At 45.3% G+C, this 12,274-nt stretch overlaps 1 protein-coding gene across 5 annotated transcripts in view; it reads left to right on the top strand.

Moving 5' to 3' along the window:
• Positions 1–8,993, top strand: part of LOC135902430 (streptococcal hemagglutinin-like) — an 87,544-nt gene extending 78,551 nt beyond the window's left edge. For all 5 annotated transcript variants that reach the window (XM_065432483.2, XM_070531963.1, XM_065432484.2 and 2 more), the window contains 3 exons: positions 5,922–5,972; positions 7,245–7,376; positions 8,698–8,993. In XM_065432483.2, coding sequence (XP_065288555.2) covers positions 5,922–5,972; positions 7,245–7,376; positions 8,698–8,861 — 347 coding nt within the window. In that variant the 3' untranslated portion in view covers positions 8,862–8,993. The remainder of the gene's footprint in view (positions 1–5,921; positions 5,973–7,244; positions 7,377–8,697) is intronic.
• Positions 8,994–12,274: the final 3,281 nt, after the last annotated feature.

Below are 12,274 nucleotides of genomic sequence, written 5' to 3'. Positions count from 1 at the left end.
ATTGAGGCCCCCATAGGAGTTCCTTTGACCTGTTTGTAGTAGCTGCCTCGGAAGGTGAAATAGGTATTGGACAGGCACAGTTCGAGAAGGCGGCAGATCTCGTCTACACTCAAAGGGGTTCTCTCACTGAGCGTATCGTCACGTTCCAGTGCATCTCTAGTTGCGGAAACAGCCAACTTAATGGGTACTCTTGTGAACAGAGAGATTACATCAAAAGAGACCAGACATTCATCATCTTCGATACGGATTTTTGATGTGAGTTTGATGAAATTCTCGGAGTCGCGCACGTGCGATGCTGTCCTTCCGGTGAGTGGTGATATGATCTGATGCAAGTAAGTGGATAGTGATCGTAGTGGGGAACACGAAAAGTCTACGATTGGTCGTAAGGGGATTCCGGGTTTATGGAGTTTTGGCAAGCCGTAGAAAGCTGGAGCGGATCCGTTCCTACAGATTAATTTTAGGTAGAGATTTCGAGAATTTGGGTGGCTGCGGAATATTTCAATCAGCGTCTTGTTCAGCAACGACTGAGTTCTCGTAGTGGGGTCCTTCTTTAGTCTCTCGTAATCTTGGCTGTCAAGTAGGGCGGACGCCTTATCCTCGTAGTCCTTTATGTTCAAAACAACGGTTGAGTTCCCCTTGTCCGCCGGTAGGATCACAATGTTGGTATCTTCTTTCAGCGTTCTCATTGCTTTTATTTCGTCGGAAGTTAAGTTGCGTTCTCTTCTGCGGTTGTTATTGGACCTTATTATGCCGATTGCTTTCAGTCTGACCTGTTCCCGCACTTTGGGGTCTAGTTGCTGGATGCCGCTCTCAAGGGCGGCGATCATCTTGGGGAGGGGTGGGTTATCTGTCGTAACATTGAATTTTTGACCTTTTGCCAGGATTGAAGTTTCTTCGCTTGTGAGCTTTCTCGATGATAAATTGGTTACTGTGTGCTTGTTTAACACTCCTGTTTTCTCGTTTTCGTTGATTAGGGAAGAGTCGGGAACTCAGTCGTTGCTGAACAAGACGCTGATTGAAATATTCCGCAGCCACCCAAATTCTCGAAATCTCTACCTAAAATTAATCTGTAGGAACGGATCCGCTCCAGCTTTCTACGGCTTGCCAAAACTCCATAAACCCGGAATCCCCTTACGACCAATCGTAGACTTTTCGTGTTCCCCACTACGATCACTATCCACTTACTTGCATCAGATCATATCACCACTCACCGGAAGGACAGCATCGCACGTGCGCGACTCCGAGAATTTCATCCAACTGACATCAAAAATCCGTATCGAAGATGATGAATGTCTGGTCTCTTTTGATGTAATCTCTCTGTTCACAAGAGTACCCATTAAGTTGGCTGTTTCCGCAACTAGAGATGCACTGGAACGTGACGATACGCTCAGTGAGAGAACCCCTTTGAGTGTAGACGAGATCTGCCGCCTTCTCGAACTGTGCCTGTCCAATACCTATTTCACCTTCCGAGGCAGCTACTACAAACAGGTCAAAGGAACTCCTATGGGGGCCTCAATTTCCGTTGCCATGGCTAACTTGACTATGGAGAGCATCGAGGAGAGAGCTTTAAATACTTTTTTCCCGAAACCAAAAGTCTTCCTCAGGTACGTGGATGATTGTTTTTGCATCGTGAAGACGAGCCAAGTCGAAAACTTGCAGAAACACTTAAACTCCATAGACCCGGATATACAGTTCACATATGAGCGCGAACAGAACGGATCACTCCCATTCTTAGATGTACAAGTTACACGAAAAGACGGCATTCTAAAATTTTCAGTCTACCGAAAACCAACCCACACAGGCCGCTATCTTCATTTCCAATCCGACCATCCGGCAAACCACAAGGCGTCTGTTGTAAATTCTTTATTCAAACGAGCCGAAACTCATTCCTCATCGGAATCGGATCTAAAGAAAGAAAAGAGAACGGTTCTCAACGAACTTAAGAGGAATGGCTACACAGATGACTTCATTCGAAAGACAACCAGACAACAAAAAAGAAGAAACAAAATGCGGGACCTTCAGCCGTTTACTTCTCCCCAACCCCAGAAGCGAGTGTCCATCCCGTACATCAGAGGTACCAGCGAAGCGCTCAGCCGAATATTAAAAAAAGAAGGCCTCAAAGTGGCGCACAAACCAATAAACACTTTCAATATCCTCCTCCCTAAACCAAAAGATCGTCCACCAAAAGAAAAAGCTCAAGGCGTCGTCTACAAAATCAGTTGTGCTGACTGTCCGGCGTCGTACATCGGGGAAACCAAAAATCTAAAAGAAAGGATCAGACAACACGAGAACGACGTCAGGACATTCAACCGTATTCGCAGCGCCGTCGCGGAACACTCTGAAGTCGCCGACCACAAAATTGCTTTCAAGGAAACTGAAATCCTTCAAACAGAAACGAACTGGCGAAAGAGACTACTACTGGAGTCATGGCACATTCAGAATACGGAGAATAACATAAACCGTGTGAAGGGCAACCTACCCTCGGTCTATGTCCATGGCCTTGGCGACATGACGAAAAGAAGAAAAGGACGCACAGCCAGATAGACTCCCGCTCGTTTCACCAACACAGAACGTCGGCGCGACCCTGTAACCTCCCCCCCCCCCCCCCGCGGCCCATCAAGGGCACCCTCGTGAGCACTCCACCCAGCACCGGTCATCGCAGCTCCTTGGAAGCGGTCAACAACACAAACCCCCCTTTCCTTTTGTTCCCCCCCACCTTTCCGTCTGTGGAGTGTCTCCCCACCTCCCGTGTTCCCCCCCCCCCTCCTTTCTTCAAAAAAGACGCTTTAAAAGAGGCACACCGCCACCCCCCGAAGAACAACCCCCTGAAGAAGGAGCCGAATGGGCTCCGAAACGTCGGGCTAATAAAATTCAGTTATTTGGTTGGAGTCAGTCTCAAGTTCTAATCAATTTCCCAACCAGACAGGCAATTCTGTCGAAATGTTTAGCTTCAAGTCTTTACGTGCAGACTTCGGGCTAGAGGCAGTGCAACTTGCAAAGAACTATATAAAAGCAGTGAAAGGAATATCCACCTTCAAGACACACCTAGACTTCACCCGGAAATGCAAAGACAAGAACGTCGTGCCACGAAGTCTCCAGCTACGCCAACCAATCAACACACCAGAAGGCCGGGACATCATCGACAAGGCCCAGCAAAGATTGGTGACAGCACGGATACATGAGTGCCACATGTTGATCCGGAAGAAAGAAGTCGACGCGTTCTTCGCCAGAAGACAACTTGAACACAAGGTACCCCATCTCTTTTCATCAATTGAATCGTTTGCAAAGGCCGTAGCGTCCTCAGAGGAAATGAAACACAGTCAAACGCAGAAGAAGAAATTCTCTTCCCTAATCAACGAAAACGAGAAAACAGGAGTGTTAAACAAGCACACAGTAACCAATTTATCATCGAGAAAGCTCACAAGCGAAGAAACTTCAATCCTGGCAAAAGGTCAAAAATTCAATGTTACGACAGATAACCCACCCCTCCCCAAGATGATCGCCGCCCTTGAGAGCGGCATCCAGCAACTAGACCCCAAAGTGCGGGAACAGGTCAGACTGAAAGCAATCGGCATAATAAGGTCCAATAACAACCGCAGAAGAGAACGCAACTTAACTTCCGACGAAATAAAAGCAATGAGAACGCTGAAAGAAGATACCAACATTGTGATCCTACCGGCGGACAAGGGGAACTCAACCGTTGTTTTGAACATAAAGGACTACGAGGATAAGGCAGGCGTCCGCCCTACTTGACAGCCAAGATTACGAGAGACTAAAGAAGGACCCCACTACGAGAACTCAGTCGTTGCTGAACAAGACGCTGATTGAAATATTCCGCAGCCACCCAAATTCTCGAAATCTCTACCTAAAATTAATCTGTAGGAACGGATCCGCTCCAGCTTTCTACGGCTTGCCAAAACTCCATAAACCCGGAATCCCCTTACGACCAATCGTAGACTTTTCGTGTTCCCCACTACGATCACTATCCACTTACTTGCATCAGATCATATCACCACTCACCGGAAGGACAGCATCGCACGTGCGCGACTCCGAGAATTTCATCCAACTGACATCAAAAATCCGTATCGAAGATGATGAATGTCTGGTCTCTTTTGATGTAATCTCTCTGTTCACAAGAGTACCCATTAAGTTGGCTGTTTCCGCAACTAGAGATGCACTGGAACGTGACGATACGCTCAGTGAGAGAACCCCTTTGAGTGTAGACGAGATCTGCCGCCTTCTCGAACTGTGCCTGTCCAATACCTATTTCACCTTCCGAGGCAGCTACTACAAACAGGTCAAAGGAACTCCTATGGGGGCCTCAATTTCCGTTGCCATGGCTAACTTGACTATGGAGAGCATCGAGGAGAGAGCTTTAAATACTTTTTTCCCGAAACCAAAAGTCTTCCTCAGGTACGTGGATGATTGTTTTTGCATCGTGAAGACGAGCCAAGTCGAAAACTTGCAGAAACACTTAAACTCCATAGACCCGGATATACAGTTCACATATGAGCGCGAACAGAACGGATCACTCCCATTCTTAGATGTACAAGTTACACGAAAAGACGGCATTCTAAAATTTTCAGTCTACCGAAAACCAACCCACACAGGCCGCTATCTTCATTTCCAATCCGACCATCCGGCAAACCACAAGGCGTCTGTTGTAAATTCTTTATTCAAACGAGCCGAAACTCATTCCTCATCGGAATCGGATCTAAAGAAAGAAAAGAGAACGGTTCTCAACGAACTTAAGAGGAATGGCTACACAGATGACTTCATTCGAAAGACAACCAGACAACAAAAAAGAAGAAACAAAATGCGGGACCTTCAGCCGTTTACTTCTCCCCAACCCCAGAAGCGAGTGTCCATCCCGTACATCAGAGGTACCAGCGAAGCGCTCAGCCGAATATTAAAAAAAGAAGGCCTCAAAGTGGCGCACAAACCAATAAACACTTTCAATATCCTCCTCCCTAAACCAAAAGATCGTCCACCAAAAGAAAAAGCTCAAGGCGTCGTCTACAAAATCAGTTGTGCTGACTGTCCGGCGTCGTACATCGGGGAAACCAAAAATCTAAAAGAAAGGATCAGACAACACGAGAACGACGTCAGGACATTCAACCGTATTCGCAGCGCCGTCGCGGAACACTCTGAAGTCGCCGACCACAAAATTGCTTTCAAGGAAACTGAAATCCTTCAAACAGAAACGAACTGGCGAAAGAGACTACTACTGGAGTCATGGCACATTCAGAATACGGAGAATAACATAAACCGTGTGAAGGGCAACCTACCCTCGGTCTATGTCCATGGCCTTGGCGACATGACGAAAAGAAGAAAAGGACGCACAGCCAGATAGACTCCCGCTCGTTTCACCAACACAGAACGTCGGCGCGACCCTGTAACCTCCCCCCCCCCCCCGCGGCCCATCAAGGGCACCCTCGTGAGCACTCCACCCAGCACCGGTCATCGCAGCTCCTTGGAAGCGGTCAACAACACAAACCCCCCTTTCCTTTTGTTCCCCCCCACCTTTCCGTCTGTGGAGTGTCTCCCCACCTCCCGTGTTCCCCCCCCCTCCTTTCTTCAAAAAAGACGCTTTAAAAGAGGCACACCGCCACCCCCCGAAGAACAACCCCCTGAAGAAGGAGCCGAATGGGCTCCGAAACGTCGGGCTAATAAAATTCAGTTATTTGGTTGGAGTCAGTCTCAAGTTCTAATCAATTTCCCAACCAGACAGGCAATTCTGTCGAAATGTTTAGCTTCAAGTGTATTCTTAATGTTTATGCACGTCGCTTACAGATATATTTACACCTGTCTCATGTCTGCTTTCCTCGCGTCACCATTTTCCTGGGAGTCGTCAACAAAAAGAATAATTTTAACTTTTTGCTTCTGAATTCATCGAAGTTTCTTTTCCTGTCTTCTTGCAGCCAAGGCGAGGTACCAATTTCCACAGACGGACCGCACCTTTGGTCACGCAGGTAAGAAATTCCTTTACGTCAAGTTTCTAATTCTTTGAACCCGCTCTCAAAAGTTCGAGCACTGCACTCTGTCTTGCGAAAGCCGTACACCATTGTAGAATTTGCGACTCTCAGCAGCCAATTACGAACCGATTTCATAAAAGCGTTCGAATGTGTAAGAATAATTAATGGTTGTCGAGCGTCTTCTCGATAGTGTCATTGTTCGTCTTGTTTGGGTTAAAACACGCTGGCGGGCTAGTTGGTTAGGGGGACAGACATGTTTCACACTGTCCAAACCCGAGTCCTTCTTAGGCTTTCGGAGTCCTTCTTAGAGCTTTGGGAATGCGTTTATTTATTTATTTATTTATTTATTTATTTATTTATTTATTTATTTATTTATTTATTTATTTATTTATTTATTTATTTGCTTATTCATTTATTTATTTTTATTCCTTGTTTGTTTTTTGTTTGTTTGTTTGTTTGTTTGTTTGTTTGTTTGTTTGTTTGTTTGTTTGTTTGTTTGTTTGTTTGTTTGTTTGTTTGTTTGTTTGTTTGTTCAAGTCACTGTAATGAGTAGCTATGCTACTCATTAGCGCGCTTTGCAAATAAATCCACTTACGTACATGTTATTTGTAACATTAAAATATAGGTCATACATTATCACATTCATAACGTTGTTACACACACATGTTGTATATACTCGTAGTCTCTTATTCAATAGCTTATGTGCCATGGTTTATTCGAGGTTTCTTTACCAATATATATATATATGCGGTAACTCCGGTGCGAATGTTATGAGGCGAAAAGAACATCTGTCTTAAAAGCCTGAAAAACACAAGCTATCAGAGCCCCTCTAACAAATTTACTGATCCTGCAACGTTTTTGCGTACAGTATTTATGTGCTCTGTCCAACTTGGTTTGTCCTCAAATGTATCACCGAGAAAAGAATAGCTTGGGACATGCTTTAGCCCCAAAAATAAAGTTTCACGCCATAACTTATTTCTTTACTTCTGGAGTAAAAAACATTGACATTGTTCATATTTATCGTTTAAATTAAGCGAATTTAGGTAACGCCCACTTGCCAATGTCATCGTGATAGGGTGCAAACCATGACTTCTTGCAGTCAGCTGAATGAGTGATGCCGGAAGTTAATGCATGTGGATGTGAGTGTGAACACAGGGTGAAATATAGTGAATGTGAGCCTCTGCGAGTGTGAGTGTCAGTGAGTGGCATGAAATAAATCACCGAAGAACGGGCGTCGCCTAACTGTGCTGAGGCGCGTGCTCGTTGCAGACGACAACCGCAAATGTCGCTCGGGCAAGCTGCACGTGAAGCAGCAGATAATGTCTGCACACCAGGGAGAAGCCACGGACGCCGTCAAGTTCACCATCATGAGTTCTTGCAAGTGTGGCTTCCTGGAACAGCGTACGTATAGCGACCCCTTCCCACCGTCCTTTCTTTTTTTTAAATGTTGTTAGCTGTATTTAAAAATGTCCGTTGCTACCTGTAAGTAACGTCGGCTACTTTCTCTGACATCATAAGTATTCTCGGAATAATTAAATCCACGAAAGCGACGGTTAAAAAAAGTTCATGGGCATCAGTTCTAAAGTTCACGTATGTTGTTGTTGTCTTTTCAATATTTATAGATGGGATAACAGCGGTGTTTCTGTGTGTTTCTCTTGCTTGGCACCCATTCTTTTACTCTAGTAGTACACTGGTTATTTTCCTTGCCCATTGCGTGACATTCATTCATTGTATCATTCGTTGTATCATACCAAGCACATTGCGCGGCAGGTTCCTCTCTATAGTTTCGTTTTGGTCCTTTCCAATAAAAAAAAAAGATTAAGCGCCCTGTGGCTGGATTCAAACCACGCTCCCACAGTGCCGTATCTTATGCTCGGCCAATCGAGCCACAGACGTGCGTATAATTTTCTCATGCCAACTATAGCGCTTTGGGATTATTCATGCAAGCGGAACGTTGGGCGTAGCGACAATTCACTCAGAAAGACAAAAGCACGTGAGCGCGTGCCAGTGTTCAATAGGCCACGGGCGCAGGAATGGAACCCGCGAGTAATTTTTAACCTTGCCGCGGTCTTTCACGTGGGTCAATCAACAAGTTGCATGTGACTAGCTCGTGTCAGTTTTCTGCATCCTTCTCCTGTGGCAGCTAAAGCTTTGAAACGCTGTAATATATTTTGCCGCTTTCAAGATCGGCCCATGGTCGCAACAGAACAGGTTGTAGCATTTTTTTCACCGGAGTACAATAAATCAGTGGTTGTGCCATCGTCGTCGCCGTCAAGCCATTGTTGTCGTCGAGCCGTCGCCTTAGCAAGGCCTTCACGGACACACGCAACTGTCCCTCTTACACGGACACGTTGAGCCATCGGGTGACACGTTGGGGAACCTCGAATCATGCCAGATAGCCAACTACTTGCAAAATATTTCACGTAACATTGATTCCCACATTGCGTGGGATCTGCATCGTCTTTATTTGTCCTGATATCAACGGGTAAACAAGCCACACACATTTGCTCTTTACTTCATACTGACTTCTTCGCGTCTCGAGGCTATATGCTTTTCGCGCGCTCCTTAGCTTCCTCTAAAGCTTATTACTTGACCTTCGAGTTTCAGTCCTTGACAGCACTTGAGCATATGGGTGCTGTTTAGCATATGAGCGCTTTTTAGCATGTGAGCACTTCCTTATATGTGGTTCAATCGCGAGTGTCCTGTCGTCTTCTGTGTGCAGCAACTCAATTCGCCGTGCTGGCCAGCAACAAGGTGCCGAATAGCGATGAGCCGCTCCACCTGAGCGAAGACGTAACGCTCATCGGCCTGCCACTGGGCAAGACCGAGCTGCCCAAATGCGTGCGGGCCAAGCCTACCAAGAAGTCCCGCTGGAAGTTCTGGTGATCGCCAGCCAGCACAGATTATGCCACAAAGCTCTGTGCATTTTCTTCGGGCACATTGAGCGGGCGCCATTTTAAGAAGGGCATTATGCTTCAGTTCTGCGCCCATGACAATAAAGTGCCTTATTTGAATGAAGGTGAGGGGTGCTGCGTCTGTCTCTACGGGTTTGCATGAGTGTAGCTTCATTGCGTTCTCACGGTGATACTTATTTGTCAGGACACGGAATTGAATAGAAAATTGCGACTGTCGCGGCGGTCGACTGTGGCGATCGCTGCAGTCAGAAGCAAACGTTTCACTTGAACGAACTTGTACTCGCTATACTGAAGTACGATTCGCACAATACGTTAGCGATGTCTGAATGCCCTCTGTTTAGAAATAAAGAAGCTACGAAATTCATGAAATTGTCAGGCTTCCCTGTTTCAGTCAAGTTACTGTACCTTTGTGCGGCCCGTGGAAGAGTGAAGCGCATGTTGTTGAAGAAATGTGGAGGTCTGTCAACGAAAATGACGGTTATTAGAATGAATTGCGTGGTTCGGAAACATACTAAACTGCTAAAAAAAGGAAAATGTGCGATGTTCTGCGCGAGCGTGTCGATGTTCACTCCCACATCTAGAGCGTTGGCTATTAAATGCCCTTGCTGGTAACCCTCGGGCACGTAGACGTTTTGAAACCCTCGACTTGAAGCAGGACAAGATTCTCCTGACTCAGCGGAAGAATTTGTCGATGTCTATTCATCTCGCCCATCGACGGAGGCTATCAATATAAGTCAGTATCAGTCTTATTTTTACTTCTTTCTTCTTCTTCTTCTTCTTCTTCTTCTTCTTCTTCTTCTTCTTCTACTACTACTACTACTACTACTACTACTACTACTACTACTACTACTACTACTACTTCTTCTTCTTCTTCTTCTACTTCTTCTGTGAACGCTTTCTTTTTCCACATTTCGAGAGCTAGAGTCAACGATAAGCTGTCCACGATGGCGTTGAGCTGTGGACCTGATTATAAATCAGGTTCTCGCCTACCTGCCAATGCAAAGTGTGGGTTTGGGCTAGTTGATAACTCATTGCAACAAATTAAGAGCGCAAGGAAAGGATAATCTGGAAAAAACAATGTAGTTGAAAGTCATCGCTGGCCCTGGCATTTTCTTTGTCCTCTGCTCGCGCTGTTAATTTACTGCCAAAACAGCGAAGACAACAGTTGCTTGTCATCCTTGCCCAGTTAATCTTTCGTCATCCTCTTGTCGTCTGGGCTTGAGTTGCTTGTTCACTACTAGCTTTTTATCTGTTCTTTTTATCTGTTCTTTTTTTTCTTACCTTCTGGTCCTCCTCATGTCAATACTAATATCCTATCTGAAGTAGCATATATAACAAGGCCGACATCTTACATTAGACTCGCTCTCACCTTATCTTCAACAATGTGTGAAGCAGAGGTGATATCAAAAAGCTTCGTAAGGAAATATCAATTCACTGTGCGCATTCAAGAGTATTCAAGTGATTAAAGGCTAAGAAAAGCGGCATTGCGAAAGCCACTTTATAACCAGTGTCTTAGTCCCTTAATTGGAGAGACTATAAGTTCGCGGCTGCAACATTTAAAAAGAACAGTTCGAAATGCGAAAGAAGCTTTCAATCTAAGCACTTTGACTTTCTTTCAAAGGCCCCCAGTAGAAAATCACTCTTTCGATGCCTGAGAAATAAAAAGATAATTCCGATACAAATAAACGTCGACTCTGTAGTTTCAACACCCTACGAATTGACTTAATTCCTGGAAGATGTTGCTCAAGGTGTGGAAAGTCGCTTTAAGTCTATTATGCCCTATCATGCTACGCCACCTACTCATGGTGAAGAAGCAAAGTGGTGAAGTGGACTAGTTGGCACATTGTAAAACGGATTTTAAAAAAACCAGCGGAAACACATGAGAGACCAGATGAAAAAAACTACGGGACATTCTGTAACATACAATTGAAAAAAAATATCACTGCCATTGCACTCTGTGAAGATGGATGACCAGCGAAGCTGTTTAGCGCATGATGCATAAGTGACCCAGAATATTGACCTTATTACTAATCCTTAATAATGACTCCTTAATCCTTAATGACCTTAATACTTATTGTCCTAATCTGTGGTCATCGTGGCGATATAGGTACGCGCACACATTCGCGTATCACTTCTGTTATTCAATGTGTCCGTCACGTAAAACAATGAATGGCTCATACCCCATTAAGCAATGGCTCGTACTCCCGTAAACGCGGTCTCCCCATCACGACGACAGAAAATTGAAATTCTACGCTGCAATGATGAGCGGCAACGGAGCCAGCTGTGGAAGACGATGACACTCGAGCATTTGCTGATGATGATTTTTACACAAAGAAGCCAGCTGTGGAGGAAGAAGAAGAAGTAGAAGAAGACGACGAACGCGCGAGCAATAGCTCTAGCGCATTTGTGCGGTCGGCGCCGAGAATTTTTAACAGTCCTTTTTGAAAAAGTTGTACAAAACCTTTTTCAAAAACAACTGTTCTTACCCTTGTGCCTGGGACCTCTTTGGTTCCCACGTGTGACAAGGGTAGTTCAAGGGTGCGTTACAGGTCCCCGAGCCCACAGGGGCATGTGCCATTGAGCTGGAACCTTTTCTGCACTATCACCAGGATCGGCGGCCCACATGATTTGTTTTTGTCAACATCTCGGACACAATTTTTTTTCATATACTAGCCATAGACGACTTCTCTGTGAAAAGAGAATTGCAGTTATGCCTTATGTGCACACACAAGCTGTCGCACAACATTAAGAAAGTGGCGCATTTATGCGGCATCCGCATGGTGTTCTCAGTTGCGCGAAAGTGGACTGTGCAGCCGCATCAAACGACAACTCCAAAGAAGGTCCTCGTGCGGCACTAATCATGCTGTCGAATTTGTGTCTTGCGCCCCACAAGTGGTCTGCCCCATTCCTTTATCGTGTGGAAAAGCATACATTGGCCAGACTAGTCAGTGTATCAACGATCACGTTAGAGAACAGAAGCCTTCCCTTTCCGCAACCTGTGGCTCTCATTTGCCAAGTCACTGTAGAGAGTGCCGACACACACCTGTGTTTGGCAGCACAAGTATATCTTAGGCCGCGGGAAAACGAAGAACCAAATAGATTCTGCAGGCATTCCACATAACTAGATGAAACAACACTTGCGTTAGTGACACGTCTCTGGGCCTCACTGACAAAGATATCAATTTCTTTAGTACCACTACTGATTATAGATTGATCAAGAAATTGGCCTCTTGTAGTGACAGTTTGCGCGTGTGACATGTGACCTGCCGGCAGGTATATTTCGTCATTCAGGTGTCATTCTTTAAGTAGTAAGTTCCAGCTAGTCCCGTCGTCTTTTTCGTCTGGTATCTCGTGTGTATTTCACGATGAGTACTTTGAAAAAGT

This window comes from Dermacentor albipictus, chromosome 1 (assembly GCF_038994185.2).
Source record: "Dermacentor albipictus isolate Rhodes 1998 colony chromosome 1, USDA_Dalb.pri_finalv2, whole genome shotgun sequence".
Classification (NCBI taxonomy): Eukaryota; Metazoa; Arthropoda; class Arachnida; order Ixodida; family Ixodidae; genus Dermacentor; species Dermacentor albipictus.
This window is presented reverse-complemented; position numbering and strand designations above follow the sequence as displayed.